Below are 13,117 nucleotides of genomic sequence, written 5' to 3' on the forward strand. Positions count from 1 at the left end.
AACATTTTTCAGTACCAAGAATGGCCAGAGCTATAAAGGGTTTTGACTGAAGTTAACTTGTAAAACATGACAGCTGCCCTTCCCTGCTCATATTTGACACAAGCTTCCCAGGATAAAAGAAGTTCAACCACGGAAGATCAAGAGTTTAAAAAACAAACAATAATGTATAAGTTTAGATCATTACCATTCCAATATTAGACCCTTAGGTGTCCACAGGGGTGGCATAAAAGGGGTTTATGCTGATAGTTTGACTTTTAATTTTCTAAGCCTCTAATTAAGGTATAAGATCTAAAAGCAAAGCAAAGAATCGACAATATTTTTTTGACATTTCTGCACTTATTAAAGCCATTTATGTCACTTTTATGACCCAGAGTTCTATGCTCCGAGCTCCAGATCAGAATGCTATGGCCATAAACTGCTTTTTGAAAGTTTTTTTTTCGGATTTGTTCCAAATTTGTCCTTTAATAATACATATTCAAAGTGAAACTTTAAAAAACTATTTTGCTGTTTTACAAATTTTGTCAAAAAGCAACAATAACAAGTCTGGTCAAGTAGATTATCACGAAATTTCTGCAGTAATCCAAAAACTCTTCCAATATTATGTCTAATCTTAAATTCAATTTGTTATTGAAGTTGTTTATCTACCTATAAGATAGGTGGGTACAAATACAGGTACAAATATCTCACCTACCAAGGAAAAAACAATTCCGGCGCTAATCCTTTGCGTGTGTGTAAACCATTTAGCACCAATTAAAACATAATTGCGGCCTGTGTTGATAGCAATCGGGCATTAAATCATTTTGTTGGCACGACTTTTGTTTTTTGGCGCACACACTCACTGGGAACACACTCACTCAACACACACACACATATACACACACTGCCACGCGGAGGCTGTGAGATGTGAGTTTACCGTTGTTTCTCTTCTTTAATAGCTTCAATCTGATGCTTAGCTCACTTTAAAATATTATTATTGCACTTGTATGCGTGTTGATTAAAAACAAAAACACATAAACACACATACACATACGTACATGCACAAACACGCGCGCAGCCTCTTCTTGTTGGCACCTTTAATTTGTTTTGCCGGAACAACAAGCACGTGAATTTCGTCAGCTAACGGAACTCAACAATAAACAACAAAAAAACAACCACCCGCAAGAAGAACTGTTCACCGACGCAGATAAAAACAAACTGACGTAAATTTATAGCATATTCAAAGGCGCTGTTAGTACACTTGTCGATTAATTCTGTTAAGTTGATAAAGCAGTGCGAAGGGCTAAGTCGAAGTGCAAAGGGCTGAGTCGAAAGTGCTAAGGACTAAGTCGATAATAACGATGGTGCTATCGATACTTATTATTTGTTATCGATAACCAGAAAATTTAAATCCAAAAACATACATGAACAACTTTTATATTTTATACTTTTTACAATTTAATTACATTAAACATAGCAAGCAATATAAATCCATCTTGGGCAATAATAATACAGTTATAGAGGCCTTTAAAAATTATAAAATATTCCGCGTTTCATCACCACTTTAATCACAGAATGAAAAATCTTTAAAAACCATACAGTTAAAGGCTTAATCAAAAATCACAATGACATGGCGTTTGATAAAAAAAAAAATCACCATGATTTTGCAATTGTTTGCTAAAGAAAGGATTCTAAACGTTTGTTTGAACTCTTTAATAAACGTAACAACTGTAATCATGCGAGGGGCAATGATAAGAAAAAGGTCGATCAATTGGTAGTATTTAAGGGGAACCCTTTTCCAAGAGAGATTATACTGAGTGCGACTGTCTTGAAAACGACATCTTTTTAAAAAAAATCATTACCTCAAAATGGATTTAATTATGCGATCATTCTACGATGAGAAGGAGAAAGTGTGGAGTGGGCTAAAAGCCATGCCAATGTACCACGAAAATTGTTCGATTGGCAGAATAATATACACAGCCCTCAAAACCTATCCCAATAATGTTTGTCAGGTAAGTTAATAAGTAAAAATTTAAATTTTTTTATTTTTATCATGTTTTGTCAGATAAATGCAGTCGATGGCGAATCGATCACCAATCAACAAATGCTTAACTGGTCCATAGTCCTAATACGCTGACACACATTTTAGCCATCACAAAACCAAAAATCATATTTTGTGAAAGTGATGACTTGGAAAGAATCAAGGAAGTCAGTTCCACCTGGGAGAGGGAGCTAATAACCCTAACTGGCAAAGTAAATGGTGTTACATCAGTGGAAGATCTATTGGAACCCACCCAAACCGAGTTTTATTTTCAGTGAGTAACAAAAAATTATATAATTATTCGATTTTAAGTCAAAGATTTCATCACATGCCTTACAAGTTCCCCAAAGTAAGAGGATTTGGCTGATATGTGTAAATATCCTTCTATAGTCGACTTAAAATTTATTTCTTTAAATGGATTTGCTAGCAAAAGATGCCTATAAAATCCTTTAGATTTCAGCTTAGTAGCTGCAAATATTCGTATTTCTCAATGAACTTACATTTAGTCTTTCCCTAAAAAAAAAGTAAAATTCATTGAACTATCAATGTAAAATCTTTTTAATTGAAAGCTCAAACTTTCAAAACTTTGACATCCTATTAAGTAATGTAGTGTTTTGTGAGTAATGTAGTGTTTTTTTTTAGTAGTGTTTTGAAAAATCATCAATAATAATAGAAATAAATTTTACAAACAATTTTCGAAATTAAAGAACTGAGCAGGATTAAAATTAGGGGAGATAGCCATGTTTTAAATTAATTTTTTTGTAACATTCTTTCTTAATAACTCAAACTAGAACTTCTACTTTTGAATTTTAAAATCAACAATTTCGAGCAATTTTACTTTAAAATGAAAGAATTCTTTAAAAATTTTATGTAGGGGACTCTTACCTTGCTACGCCTTCGTCTCAATGCTTTATTTTTGTGTTTTATTTATTTCTCAAAATATAAAATTTAATTCTTTATTCATTTTTCATCTGAAACTCTCAAAAATTTGTTAATATTCTCAAAAGATGTGAATTTTCAAGAAACCTATTAAGTTAAAACGAAACTAGGCAGGCTATGTACTTTTCTTGCTCCCCCAAAGCTTTTTAGTGGAGTGATTTAAGAATTAAACAAAAAACCGAACTAATAATCTTTTATCAATTCAATTCGCTTGCAGACCACAGCCATTAACATTGGGCGAGAGTCAGACCATGGCCATTCTGTGCTCCTCAGGGACAACTGGTCTACCGAAAGCTGTTTGCATGGCGAATTATATACTAATACATTTTATTGATATGCCGTAAGTTTTTCAATGAATTTTATAATTCTTCCTAAGTTAAATGCTATTTATTCTTTCAATATAGAATCTATACAAGCGAAGTGGTCACCTTTTCCTATTCTGGTCTAGATTGGTCATCTGGCTTAATTCAAATGCTTCTTAGCATGGCAATCGGTTGTACTCGCATAATAACGAATAGGCCACATAATACCAAAGATCTGGTTGAAATGATTGAGAAATATAAAATGAATGCAGTTGTTTTGGCAGCTCGCCAAGTCTCCGAACTGGTGGACTATCCTTTGGTAAATTCAGAGCGTTTGGCCAGTCTACGTTCTGTACTGATCGGTGGCAGTTCGCTATCGACAAGGACTCTTGTGAAAATGGAACAATTAGCCAAGTCGGCATTGTTATATTTTGTGTACGGGACAACTGAGAGTGGAGGAGTCACTGCTAGTTTCTCGACTAAGAAATTTGGCAATACTGTTGGCAAATTGATCCCTGGCACCCGAGTGCGTATTGTCTCTGATGAGGGTGTTAATCTAGGACCGAAAGATATAGGCGAAATCTATATACATAATGGCCATCAACAATGGTTGGGCTACTATGGCAATCCGCTGCAGACCCAAAAGACTTTTGATTCTGAATCTTGGTTTCACACCGGCGATTTGGGATACTTCGATGAAGACAATAACCTTTATATAGTCGATCGTAAAAAGGATATTTTCAAGTGCAAGGGTTTCCATTACTGGCCCAGTCAGATTGAGGATGTTATAGCCGAAATGCCCGATGTTCAGGAAGTGTGTGTTGTCGGTATCTATGATGAACGTATTGGCGATGCTCCCGCTGCCATGGTAGTGCCACGGAAAGGCGCTCTTATAGATGAGGATCATATCAAACAGCATGTTGCCAATGTTCTTGTGGCCGATTATCTGCAACTTCATGGAGGTGTTTACTTTGCGGATGCTCTACCACAAAATAATAATGACAAAATCATTCGGCGGGAAGTTAAAGAGGCCATTATAAAGGCAAAACAAAGTGTCAAATGAGATCTGACTGAAAAAATAAAATAAATGAATTGCTAATTTGTAATGGATCCAGTTTGATTCATTTTGTTATTATACTCAGATTTCTTAGTGATTCAAGTGCTTTAAGCTCTTCATAATTAATATCAATACCCTGCCTGTTTTCAAATTTGACTTTCAGAAATGAGAAATTTATATACCAAGTTCTAGTTGCTTTAACTTCTTATTCTGATCAAAAATATATATCTACATACTAACAATTTTGTGTTTAATTGATGTAGCTTCTGTAAATTTTGAATACATTCATTCAATCCTCTCTAGTGTGAGGTCCCAAAATGCAGAAATTTTATTTCTGATCATAGTGAAATTTGAGTAAAATGATAGAATATTTTTATTTATTCAGTGTCTGATTCACAGATGAAATATATTGGGTCATCACATGTGCAATCATTCATTCCCTTATCGATTCCCCTCGATCGGATTTCCACACAATTCTCCGCCCTTTTGTCCCGATAATTATTTGGTTCACCAGGAAACCATTTGAGAAATTTGGCCAAGTTTCCAGTTGTGGATGACATATATGTTCGCTCTCTGTCCATATCGTTTATATCTGTCCAATAAGTCTTGCCTATTTGTAATTTCTTATGTAAATTGTTGAATTCCTCCTGATTTTCCAAACTAACTAAATGGCTACCCCATTTAGAACATCTTTGTAAGGCGGCAATCCATGTTAGTTTCTCAGAGTTCTCAATGTAGTAATATTTAGAACCAATTTTCTCAAAATTTGGTTTACCCACAATGTATTTACTGTTTGTCTCACATGTTTCAAGTTTTTTCACTACTTGAGTTAGTCGATTTGTCATGTCCTTCAGTTTAACTCGAGTCGTGGCCAAATTTTGAGTGCAATCTCCAGATGACTTAATAAAATCCTTGATTAACTCGAATTGCTGCGCCAATCGACTATCAATTTGGTCCAATCTCTCATGGGCATAAGGAGGCTTAAGAGTTTCGCAGACTTCCAATCGCTTTTGCATTGAAGGTACAAATGATAGGAAGGGTCTCACAGCGCTATAGCAATATTCACTGCACTCGGACAGAGGTTCATCGAACTGAAAAGGCATCTATTTTAAAACGAACCAAAATTTTTAGAAATTTTGAGACATACCCAGCATTCTTCTGCATTGACTTCATGGAATACAAACAAAAGGAGAACGATAAGGTAATACATTTCTGTAGAATCGGGAGATTGGCACTGGGAATTTCAAAATTAAATGATCAAAAGTCTCATCGATCGTGAGTTTATTCGGTGAAAACACTGATAAGAAGTCGGCAATTCAATCTACAGGAAGAACTGACACATAATAAATGATAGGTACTTTCAATGATCTGAGCTAATTTGGATTTTACAATATTCAAAAACCAAATCTACAGTTAAACAAAATATATAAAATGTAAAATTATTTCCTCTTTCCTAAAGCTAAATTTTATTCTTAAAGAAAGAATTGATGTCAATGACATATACATTCATGATACGTTTCATTGTGCCCACTGTAATATAATAGATTCAGAAATACATTATGGGTCTTATCATTCTGTAAGCTCTCTGCTCTCTTATAGATTTCAAAACGTGAGAGAAAATTTAATTTTAAACAATGATTGTCTTAAACATAAAGTAAATCTGATGACTTAATTCAACTAAAGGAAAGGCAATGAAAGGCATTACTAAGACTATCTTATTATCTATCAGTTATCTCAAGAGTTAATATTAAGCCCTAAGTATCTAGGGTATATAAGACAGAAAGTTGAAAAATGAGAAATGAATTTAAAAATGTTGTACAGAAAGTTGCTAAAATTATATTAATGTGACTGATTTCAGCCTTACTTATATACGACTGGCGAATTGTATGAACTCCTCGGTCAGAGTACTGTTAGTTTTATGCTTCTTGCCGTTAAAAAAAAGTGACCATTCCTCCACGGAGAATTCATAGATCGTATGAGGGCAATCAGCATCCCCTATAATGTTCGCTATCTCCATTAAAAAACGATGAAGAAATTGAGAGCATTCGGTTAGATCGAAATTATTTAGCTGTTTAAAAGTATGCACTTGATTAATTGTTTAATTATTCCAAAATTCGAACATGATTCTTACCCGATCTAGTTGATTACGACCATCAGCGTCGATTGGTTCATGAACCAAACCGTTTTTATCAAAGATGGCAACACGTTGTTGCTTTATATTAGCCAAATGAGCCTGGATAAGCCAATGGGTGTTACGCCAATTGGTACGCCATTGTCTATTACGATTGTCTGGATTGCTGAATACTTTGACAGATGCCAAACGACATTGTTTCAAAACTTCTGGATCGTTGCTACATAAATGTTGAATATTTCAAATTTATTTGATTTTTTAGCTTTTTAACTTACAGATCGCCAAGTGGTTCAGTGTTCTCTACGCCAGCTATTTCAGCCGAATAAAGCAAACTCAAGTTGCCCAATTTGGCCGAGAAGGTTCCAAAGAGTCTTTTATTTGCATTTAATGGGTCATCGGTATTTGGAATGGAACCAGGAACATCTAATTTTTACAAATATACAAAAAATTACAAATACATAACTCATAGCAATCCAATTTACACGAATTTACTTTCTTTGAAGAAATTTTTAGGCAAGAAAATTGGTCTTTGCTTAATTTAATTAAAAACTCATCAGGTATATGGGACTTTTCTTAAGTTGTAGAACTTAAGGACTACATAAACGTGTCATAGTTCTATCGATTTCAATACAAGATCATATTTGATCAAGATCTGCAGACATTTGTAGGCCTAGGATGTGAGCTATAAACTTTTAAGAAGACAATAGACCGCAAAATCCTTGAGAAAGACTGCTATTTACCTTCACAATGCTCCAACTTGAATTTTATTGTATTATTATTGTTACCATTAAGCAAACAATGGAAGAACAAAATTTTTTTTATGCCGGGGTGTCACCAAAAATAGACAAAACTTCTGAATCCAACTATATTCTATATATTCCTGAGTTTTCATGATGTTTTTGAGCAGGTAAAATCGGGAGTTTTGTGATAACTTTATTTTCGGTTTTAGCAGAGTGAATATTGAAAACAAATTTCATTTACATTTAAAAAAAAATGAAGTAAGTAAGTCGTCTCGCCGACTTAGGTATACCATACACCAGTAAAGCAAATATTTCAACTTTATTAAACAAATGCATTTTCACATACTTTTTACAAGCATATCTTAGTATCTCGCTCACTCAATCATACGAGCACCCTAGCGCCCCCACCAGCCAACGGCCAACTCCGGCCTTATGGAAAAACGTTTATATGCATAACTTGACTGTTTTTTGTCCGATTTTGATCAAATTTGGTATTTTGCTAGATATTAGTATTACATTTAAGTGTGCCAAATTTGATTGCATAAGGTAAAAAAATACGGGAGATAATCAAGTTTTTCAAATTACGGGGGCGGAAAAGGGCGTGGCAAAATTTTTATACATACAAAATGTGTGCATTTACGAAGCGAATATACATACCAAATATGGTGTCTCTAGCTGGAATAGTTTATGAGATAAACGTTTTTTTTAAATTGCAGGGGCGGAAAGGGGCGTGGCAAAAATTTGAAATAAACTTGATCACTCTACATACTACACGAGTCTACATACCAAATTTGGTGGCTCTAGCTCTTACAGTCTCCGAGATCTAGGTGTTCATACGGACAGACGGACGGACGGACAGACGGACGGACAGACGGACATGGCTAGATCGACTCGGTTGTTGATCCTGATCAAGAATATATATACTTTGTGGGGTCGGAGATGCTTCCTTCTGCCTGTTACATACATTTTGGCGACTTTAATATACCATTTCACCCTATGGGTGTATGGTATAATTACCGTCGTACATAGGAGTCTTGTCTGCTACTGTAGATGTAAAATCGTAATTGTTTGTAATGGATTTTGACTTACCAGAAAACAAATACTGTCGAGCTTTAAATGCATAAGTACTGCGTAGAGTTTTCGATTGATATTCCAAGTTTGGATAATTTAGAAATATGCATCCATTGAAACGCACGGCCACAACTTATGAAGAAACAAAGATACATAAATAAGATTAAAAAATTCGAATAAAAAATTGTGAATTTATTAATTTTTACCGTTTTTCTCCTTCCGCTCATAAACTTTTCGCTTTTGACTCGCATTAAGGAACAACTCGATTATAATTATTAATGTTTTGCGATTAATACAGAAATCAGTTTGCTCCAATTGAAGCTTTGGATTTTTCGCTTGCATCAGATAATGCAAAACTATATCGTGTGGACTCGTACTATGTTTTGCCCAATCCCCATGAATATAGTTCTCGTATCCTTTGGCCAAATTCAACGGGTAGTCCGAGATATTTGGCTGGCGATAAAAGCCAATTGTTTTGGGAGTTTCCAATTTTTGGGTATCTGGATTATATTCGACCAGATGTAGTAGATGTATTTGACTTAGCTTAAATGGTCTAAAGGAAAATAACTTAATTTTTTCAGCCATTTATCTAAATTGGAAAGTACACGTAAAAGAAACAGGAGAAACTTTATTAGAGTGGTAATATTTTGTTCTATTTATTACATGTGATTACTAATATTTAAAAAACTCTTATGCTTGCCCTCCCCTTCCCGGGAATTCAACGCTAGCAAAAATCTTTACAGACATCATGTTATATGTATGTATGTACATACATACATACATACATGCACATACATACATACATACATATGTTTTTAATTATGTATTTTCGATCAATTAATTAATTCGATCCCTATGGAGTATGGCAAAATAAATGAATTTGAAATTTTTAATATTTGATTGACATGCACTTCATTAAAGATCATCGGCAACAGTTACCTGAAAATTCTGGAATTATTTTTACTGCAAAAAAAATGACTTTGACACATAAACTTTTGTCCACTCGTTGCGCTTGATTGTAAATTTGAACATGAGGATGTAAAAGCATTACCATCTTTCAATGGATAAAATGAATGGCAGCGCCGGAAATAAAGAAGACACGCTTTTAAAGAAAATGGCTGTTTCCGACCTCAAACTACTCTGCCACACTGGCAACGCTATTATTCATACAAAAAAAAGCGTTTACGAACACTAAACCATAGAGAATATTGAACATTGAATGAATTTAAGGAAACAAATGGTGCTGACAAAAGATTTTATGATTATTGAGTATAATTAATAACTTTTAGCAGTGTAAATTCGCCCGCTCTTTAAAAGTATTCTGCAATACCCCTGTTCCGGCGTACCGAGATTTTGTTTTGTTTAATTTAAATTGAATTAGGTATTAATATTGTTTTGTAATTGTTAAAGCAATTACTAATATGAAAACTATTAATATTTAAATGGAAATAATGAAAAACAAATTTAATATATCACCAGCGGAAAATTACTATCGACTTATCGAACGGTGGTATCGATGTATTTCCCATCTCTAAAATACGAAACAAGCGAGAAACTCACATTTTTGTTGTATTGCTTTTGTTTGTCATATTTTTTGAACAAAATGATTAACAACTAAACTCGCATAGCACAAGGACTTCCCTAGTTGGTACGCACAAATTAAATCAAAATAAAATTAAATAAAACAGAAAAGAAGAAAAAAAGCAAGATAAAATGCCCGCTGTAGTACGTATAAAACGCCGCATCGATGAGGAGCCTCACACAGCCTTTGTCCTCAATGGCAAGCGACGCCGCTTGGCTAATGAAGCAGGAGTTAATAACGAATTCCTTGACGGCGATGAAAAAAAAGATAGTGAAAATTTGAGCACAGTACTGAAATTTGCCGGAACGCTGAAAAATCAGGTAAATATATTATGAAAGAAAGTTTTTGTCACATGAATTAATGCATTTCACGATTTCTCCTTAGGACGATTCGGCAACAAAACAATTTGCGGCCGCTCGTCTAAACAAGGCAACGGCAAAAGAGATTGTTCAACAAAAACCGATAGCCAGTAGTCTTCGGAAGGATCGTCAACGGCTGGAGGCACAAAATAATGCCAGAGAGCAAAGATTTCGTATAGTCAATTGCCTAAGAACGACATTAGATGAAACTGACCTGGCTGAAAGTGGTCCAAATAATGGCCAAAGTACTGTAACCGGCGGTGGTGGCAAAAAAGACATAACCATTGTCGATATTGAAACACAGCCTCAACAATCACAAGAGCAGGATCAACCATCGACATCAGATGTGGGTCAACCGATAGTGCATGATCCGGCACAACAGCCAGCCGATTCAGATATCGGTTATGTCTATGATTTATATGTACCCGAGAATGAGATGCAGGCCGATTATGTCGATATGATGGATGACAATTATCTAAGGTTTGTCATACATATTGAAGAACAGCAAATTTATAATATCACTAAATACTATTATATGTAAACGAAAGAAAGAAAATCATATATATATATATATATTGAGAGAGAGAGAGAAAGAAAGATTATGGAAATCGGTTGTGTATATGTCTTTCGAGTATGTTTTTGCGTGTGACTGTGTGTGTGTGTGTTTGTGGTGGCTTTTGTGCGTATTTGGGTGTTTGTTGTTGTGTCCTAGGTGAGGTCATGAATTTGTTTTTCTATTCTGATATAAAACTACTTAATTCTTGATTCTCTATAAGGTTGTATTATCCGTTTAATTACTACAACAACTGCTACTGGTAAAGCTGGGACCAGGGAGACATCCATCTATCCTAAAATGGCCAAAGAATCAAAATCAACAGAGATATTGTGATTACCATCCTACTCCAGCGCTAACTGGCAGCTCATCAAATTCATCTATATAGAGAGCACACTTTACAAATTTCTTAGTTTCATTGTTATTTTATTCTTGCCTCACCCGCACATTTACACACACACTTACACACACACATGACATCTCACAAAAACAACGACAACAACTATGCATTCGATTTGGCCAGCTTTCCATTCCAAAATAATAATAATACAAAATAAAAGCAAATACAAAGAAAATAAAATACATTTTGTTGTGCTAAAATCTAATTATGTCTATAGTTTTAGGGGTGCCTCCCACATAAATTAACGACAAGCTTTTTGAATAAAGAATGACAAATACCTATACGTTTTTTTTTTTATCACATATCAAAGTCCTTCTCTGTGTTTCAATTACAATTTAAATTGCTAATAAAATTACATTTCGGTAATTTGAAATGCTAAATCTAATGTAACAACCAATTTGACATTTATACAGCATTTTATATTGATTTGTAAACAAAGTTGAATGCACCTTTTAAAGTTTGAGTACTTTAATTTTGTTAAAATAGTTACGAATCTGCTATATCTAGTAAAGATAAAAGAGCATATAGAGCAGTTAAATTTGCTAGACATGGTTTTGTTTGACCTTCACTTTACAATTCGGTTATTTACTTTGCCTCCGAATGAATCTCAGTCTGCGGTTTGTCCCTAGCCTCCTGATCTCTGGTTACAAATGTCTTTGTGTCTATTTAGCTTAAAATTATATAACAACCATTTAATACCAATGCCTTTTCATCTTGTCACAGCATTTGTCCATTGGGTGAGCTTGTACTTGAGGATTGCTACAATGATCAAGATGAGGAATATGATTCCGAAGACTCTAACCAAGAAAATTACTATACAAATGATTATCCCGATGAAGACGACGGTGAGGGACCCAGGGCCATGGGCGGGGGTTCCGATGATGAGTTGTGTCAACAAATGAATAGATTTGTATTTGGTAAGAGCAAATTGATCAACATTGATTAAATTAAATATTGATATTCCTTTTCGCTTGACTACAGATGACGATGAAGATGAGTTTGCCAGCTCCAGTGAGGATGAGGATTATGCTACATATCACGATCCCTATATTCATACCATAGACGCTGAGAATGATAGTTTTGTCGATGATGTGGATTTCTTCAATGTCGATCGAGAGCGGGGCAGTGCCTATGAACGTTATAAACGTCGCATAATACGTGAGGCAGATGGTCGAGATTCCTCCGATGATGAGGATTCCTTTGAGAGTGCTGATGAAGAATGAATGAATACAAATACATACATGCAAATGTTACTAGTTATAATCGCTCTAATTAATCATTACATTTTATTTGTCTCTTGATTTTATTTTGTCTTTTGATTTTTCTGTTTTAATATTTATAATTTGTGGCTTAGGGGCACATCCCTCCATGTACAGACGCAGGGTTTCTTCATCCGTTTTCTCATTCTCTTTGGGTGGCTTGTAGTCGGATACATGATCAACTCGCAGGGTTCTGCCAGTGATCTGAATGCCATTTAGATTATCCACAGCCAATACGGTCGAGCGTTGATCCTCGTAGCATAGAAAGCAGAATCCTTTGGATTTTCCCGTCTTCGAGTCGCGGACCAAATTGATATTAACAACTTCGCCATACTGCGAGAAAACACAAACCAGATCGCCTTCTGTTAGGGTATAAGGAAATCCTCCCACAAAAATCCAAGCTGAATCACGGTACATGTCATGCCAACTTTTCTTGCCCGCTCCATGTTGTAGTTCATGTTCGCTGAGTTTTAGCACATTTTTCATATTTGTTAAGGGATTCATTTTGTTTGATTTTGCAAAATAAAAAAAATTTTAATAAAAATTGCAGTTTGTTTATGTTTATGCTAGGGATGGAACAGAATGAGCGGTCTTAGAGATGAGAGGTCAACTAAACGATAACTTTTTAAATTATTTTAAACATGAAACACCAAAAGTAAATAATATTGTATCACAATTAATTCATATTTTGTTTGTAATTGTGTGTA

General features: G+C 34.7%; 4 protein-coding genes across 8 annotated transcripts; 2 read left to right on the forward strand and 2 right to left on the reverse strand.

The window, feature by feature from the left end:
- The first annotated feature begins 3,133 nt into the window (after window positions 1-3,133).
- Window positions 3,134-4,327, forward strand: LOC6642295 (4-coumarate--CoA ligase 3). The gene is made up of 2 exons (XM_002064936.3): window positions 3,134-3,296; window positions 3,361-4,327. Exons 1-2 carry the CDS (start codon window positions 3,208-3,210, stop codon window positions 4,319-4,321), a joined length of 1,050 nt encoding a protein of 349 aa, XP_002064972.3. The 5' UTR covers window positions 3,134-3,207; the 3' UTR covers window positions 4,322-4,327.
- Window positions 4,328-5,579: 1,252 nt separating this feature from the next.
- Window positions 5,580-9,323, reverse strand: LOC111518606. 4 transcript variants are annotated; one of them, XM_047010556.1, is made up of 7 exons: window positions 9,197-9,323; window positions 8,464-8,846; window positions 8,276-8,389; window positions 6,722-6,869; window positions 6,447-6,666; window positions 6,180-6,383; window positions 5,580-5,636 (listed from the first exon to the last, which is right to left on the reverse strand). In XM_047010556.1, exons 2-6 carry the CDS (start codon window positions 8,840-8,842, stop codon window positions 6,180-6,182), a joined length of 1,065 nt encoding a protein of 354 aa, XP_046866512.1. In that variant the 5' UTR covers window positions 8,843-8,846; window positions 9,197-9,323; the 3' UTR covers window positions 5,580-5,636. The 4 variants fall into 4 exon arrangements, 3 of the variants coding, with proteins under 3 accessions (XP_046866512.1, XP_046866511.1, XP_023031699.2); XM_047010555.1 differs by having other exon boundaries at window positions 5,580-5,648; XR_006954120.1 differs by lacking the exons at window positions 8,276-8,389; window positions 8,464-8,846; window positions 9,197-9,323 and adding exons at window positions 6,939-7,135; window positions 7,187-7,433 and having other exon boundaries at window positions 5,580-5,648.
- A 468-nt stretch (window positions 9,324-9,791) lies between these two features.
- Window positions 9,792-12,452, forward strand: LOC6642296 (probable RNA polymerase II nuclear localization protein SLC7A6OS). Of its 2 annotated transcripts, XM_002064937.4 has the most exons (4): window positions 9,792-10,159; window positions 10,224-10,678; window positions 11,875-12,068; window positions 12,133-12,452. In XM_002064937.4, the coding sequence occupies exons 1-4, from the start codon at window positions 9,971-9,973 to the stop codon at window positions 12,372-12,374; spliced, it is 1,080 nt and encodes a 359-aa protein (XP_002064973.1). In that variant the 5' UTR covers window positions 9,792-9,970; the 3' UTR covers window positions 12,375-12,452. The 2 variants fall into 2 exon arrangements, with proteins under 2 accessions (XP_002064973.1, XP_023031387.1); XM_023175619.2 differs by lacking the exons at window positions 11,875-12,068; window positions 12,133-12,452 and adding an exon at window positions 10,975-11,428 and having other exon boundaries at window positions 9,798-10,159.
- On the reverse strand, window positions 12,402-13,015 carry LOC6642297 (RNA-binding motif protein, X-linked 2). The gene has a single exon (XM_002064938.4). The coding sequence runs from the start codon at window positions 12,912-12,914 to the stop codon at window positions 12,438-12,440; it is 477 nt and encodes a 158-aa protein (XP_002064974.3). The 5' UTR covers window positions 12,915-13,015; the 3' UTR covers window positions 12,402-12,437.
- Window positions 13,016-13,117: the final 102 nt, after the last annotated feature.

Source organism: Drosophila willistoni (assembly GCF_018902025.1).
Source record: "Drosophila willistoni isolate 14030-0811.24 chromosome 2R unlocalized genomic scaffold, UCI_dwil_1.1 Seg167, whole genome shotgun sequence".
Taxonomy (NCBI): domain Eukaryota; kingdom Metazoa; phylum Arthropoda; class Insecta; order Diptera; family Drosophilidae; genus Drosophila; species Drosophila willistoni.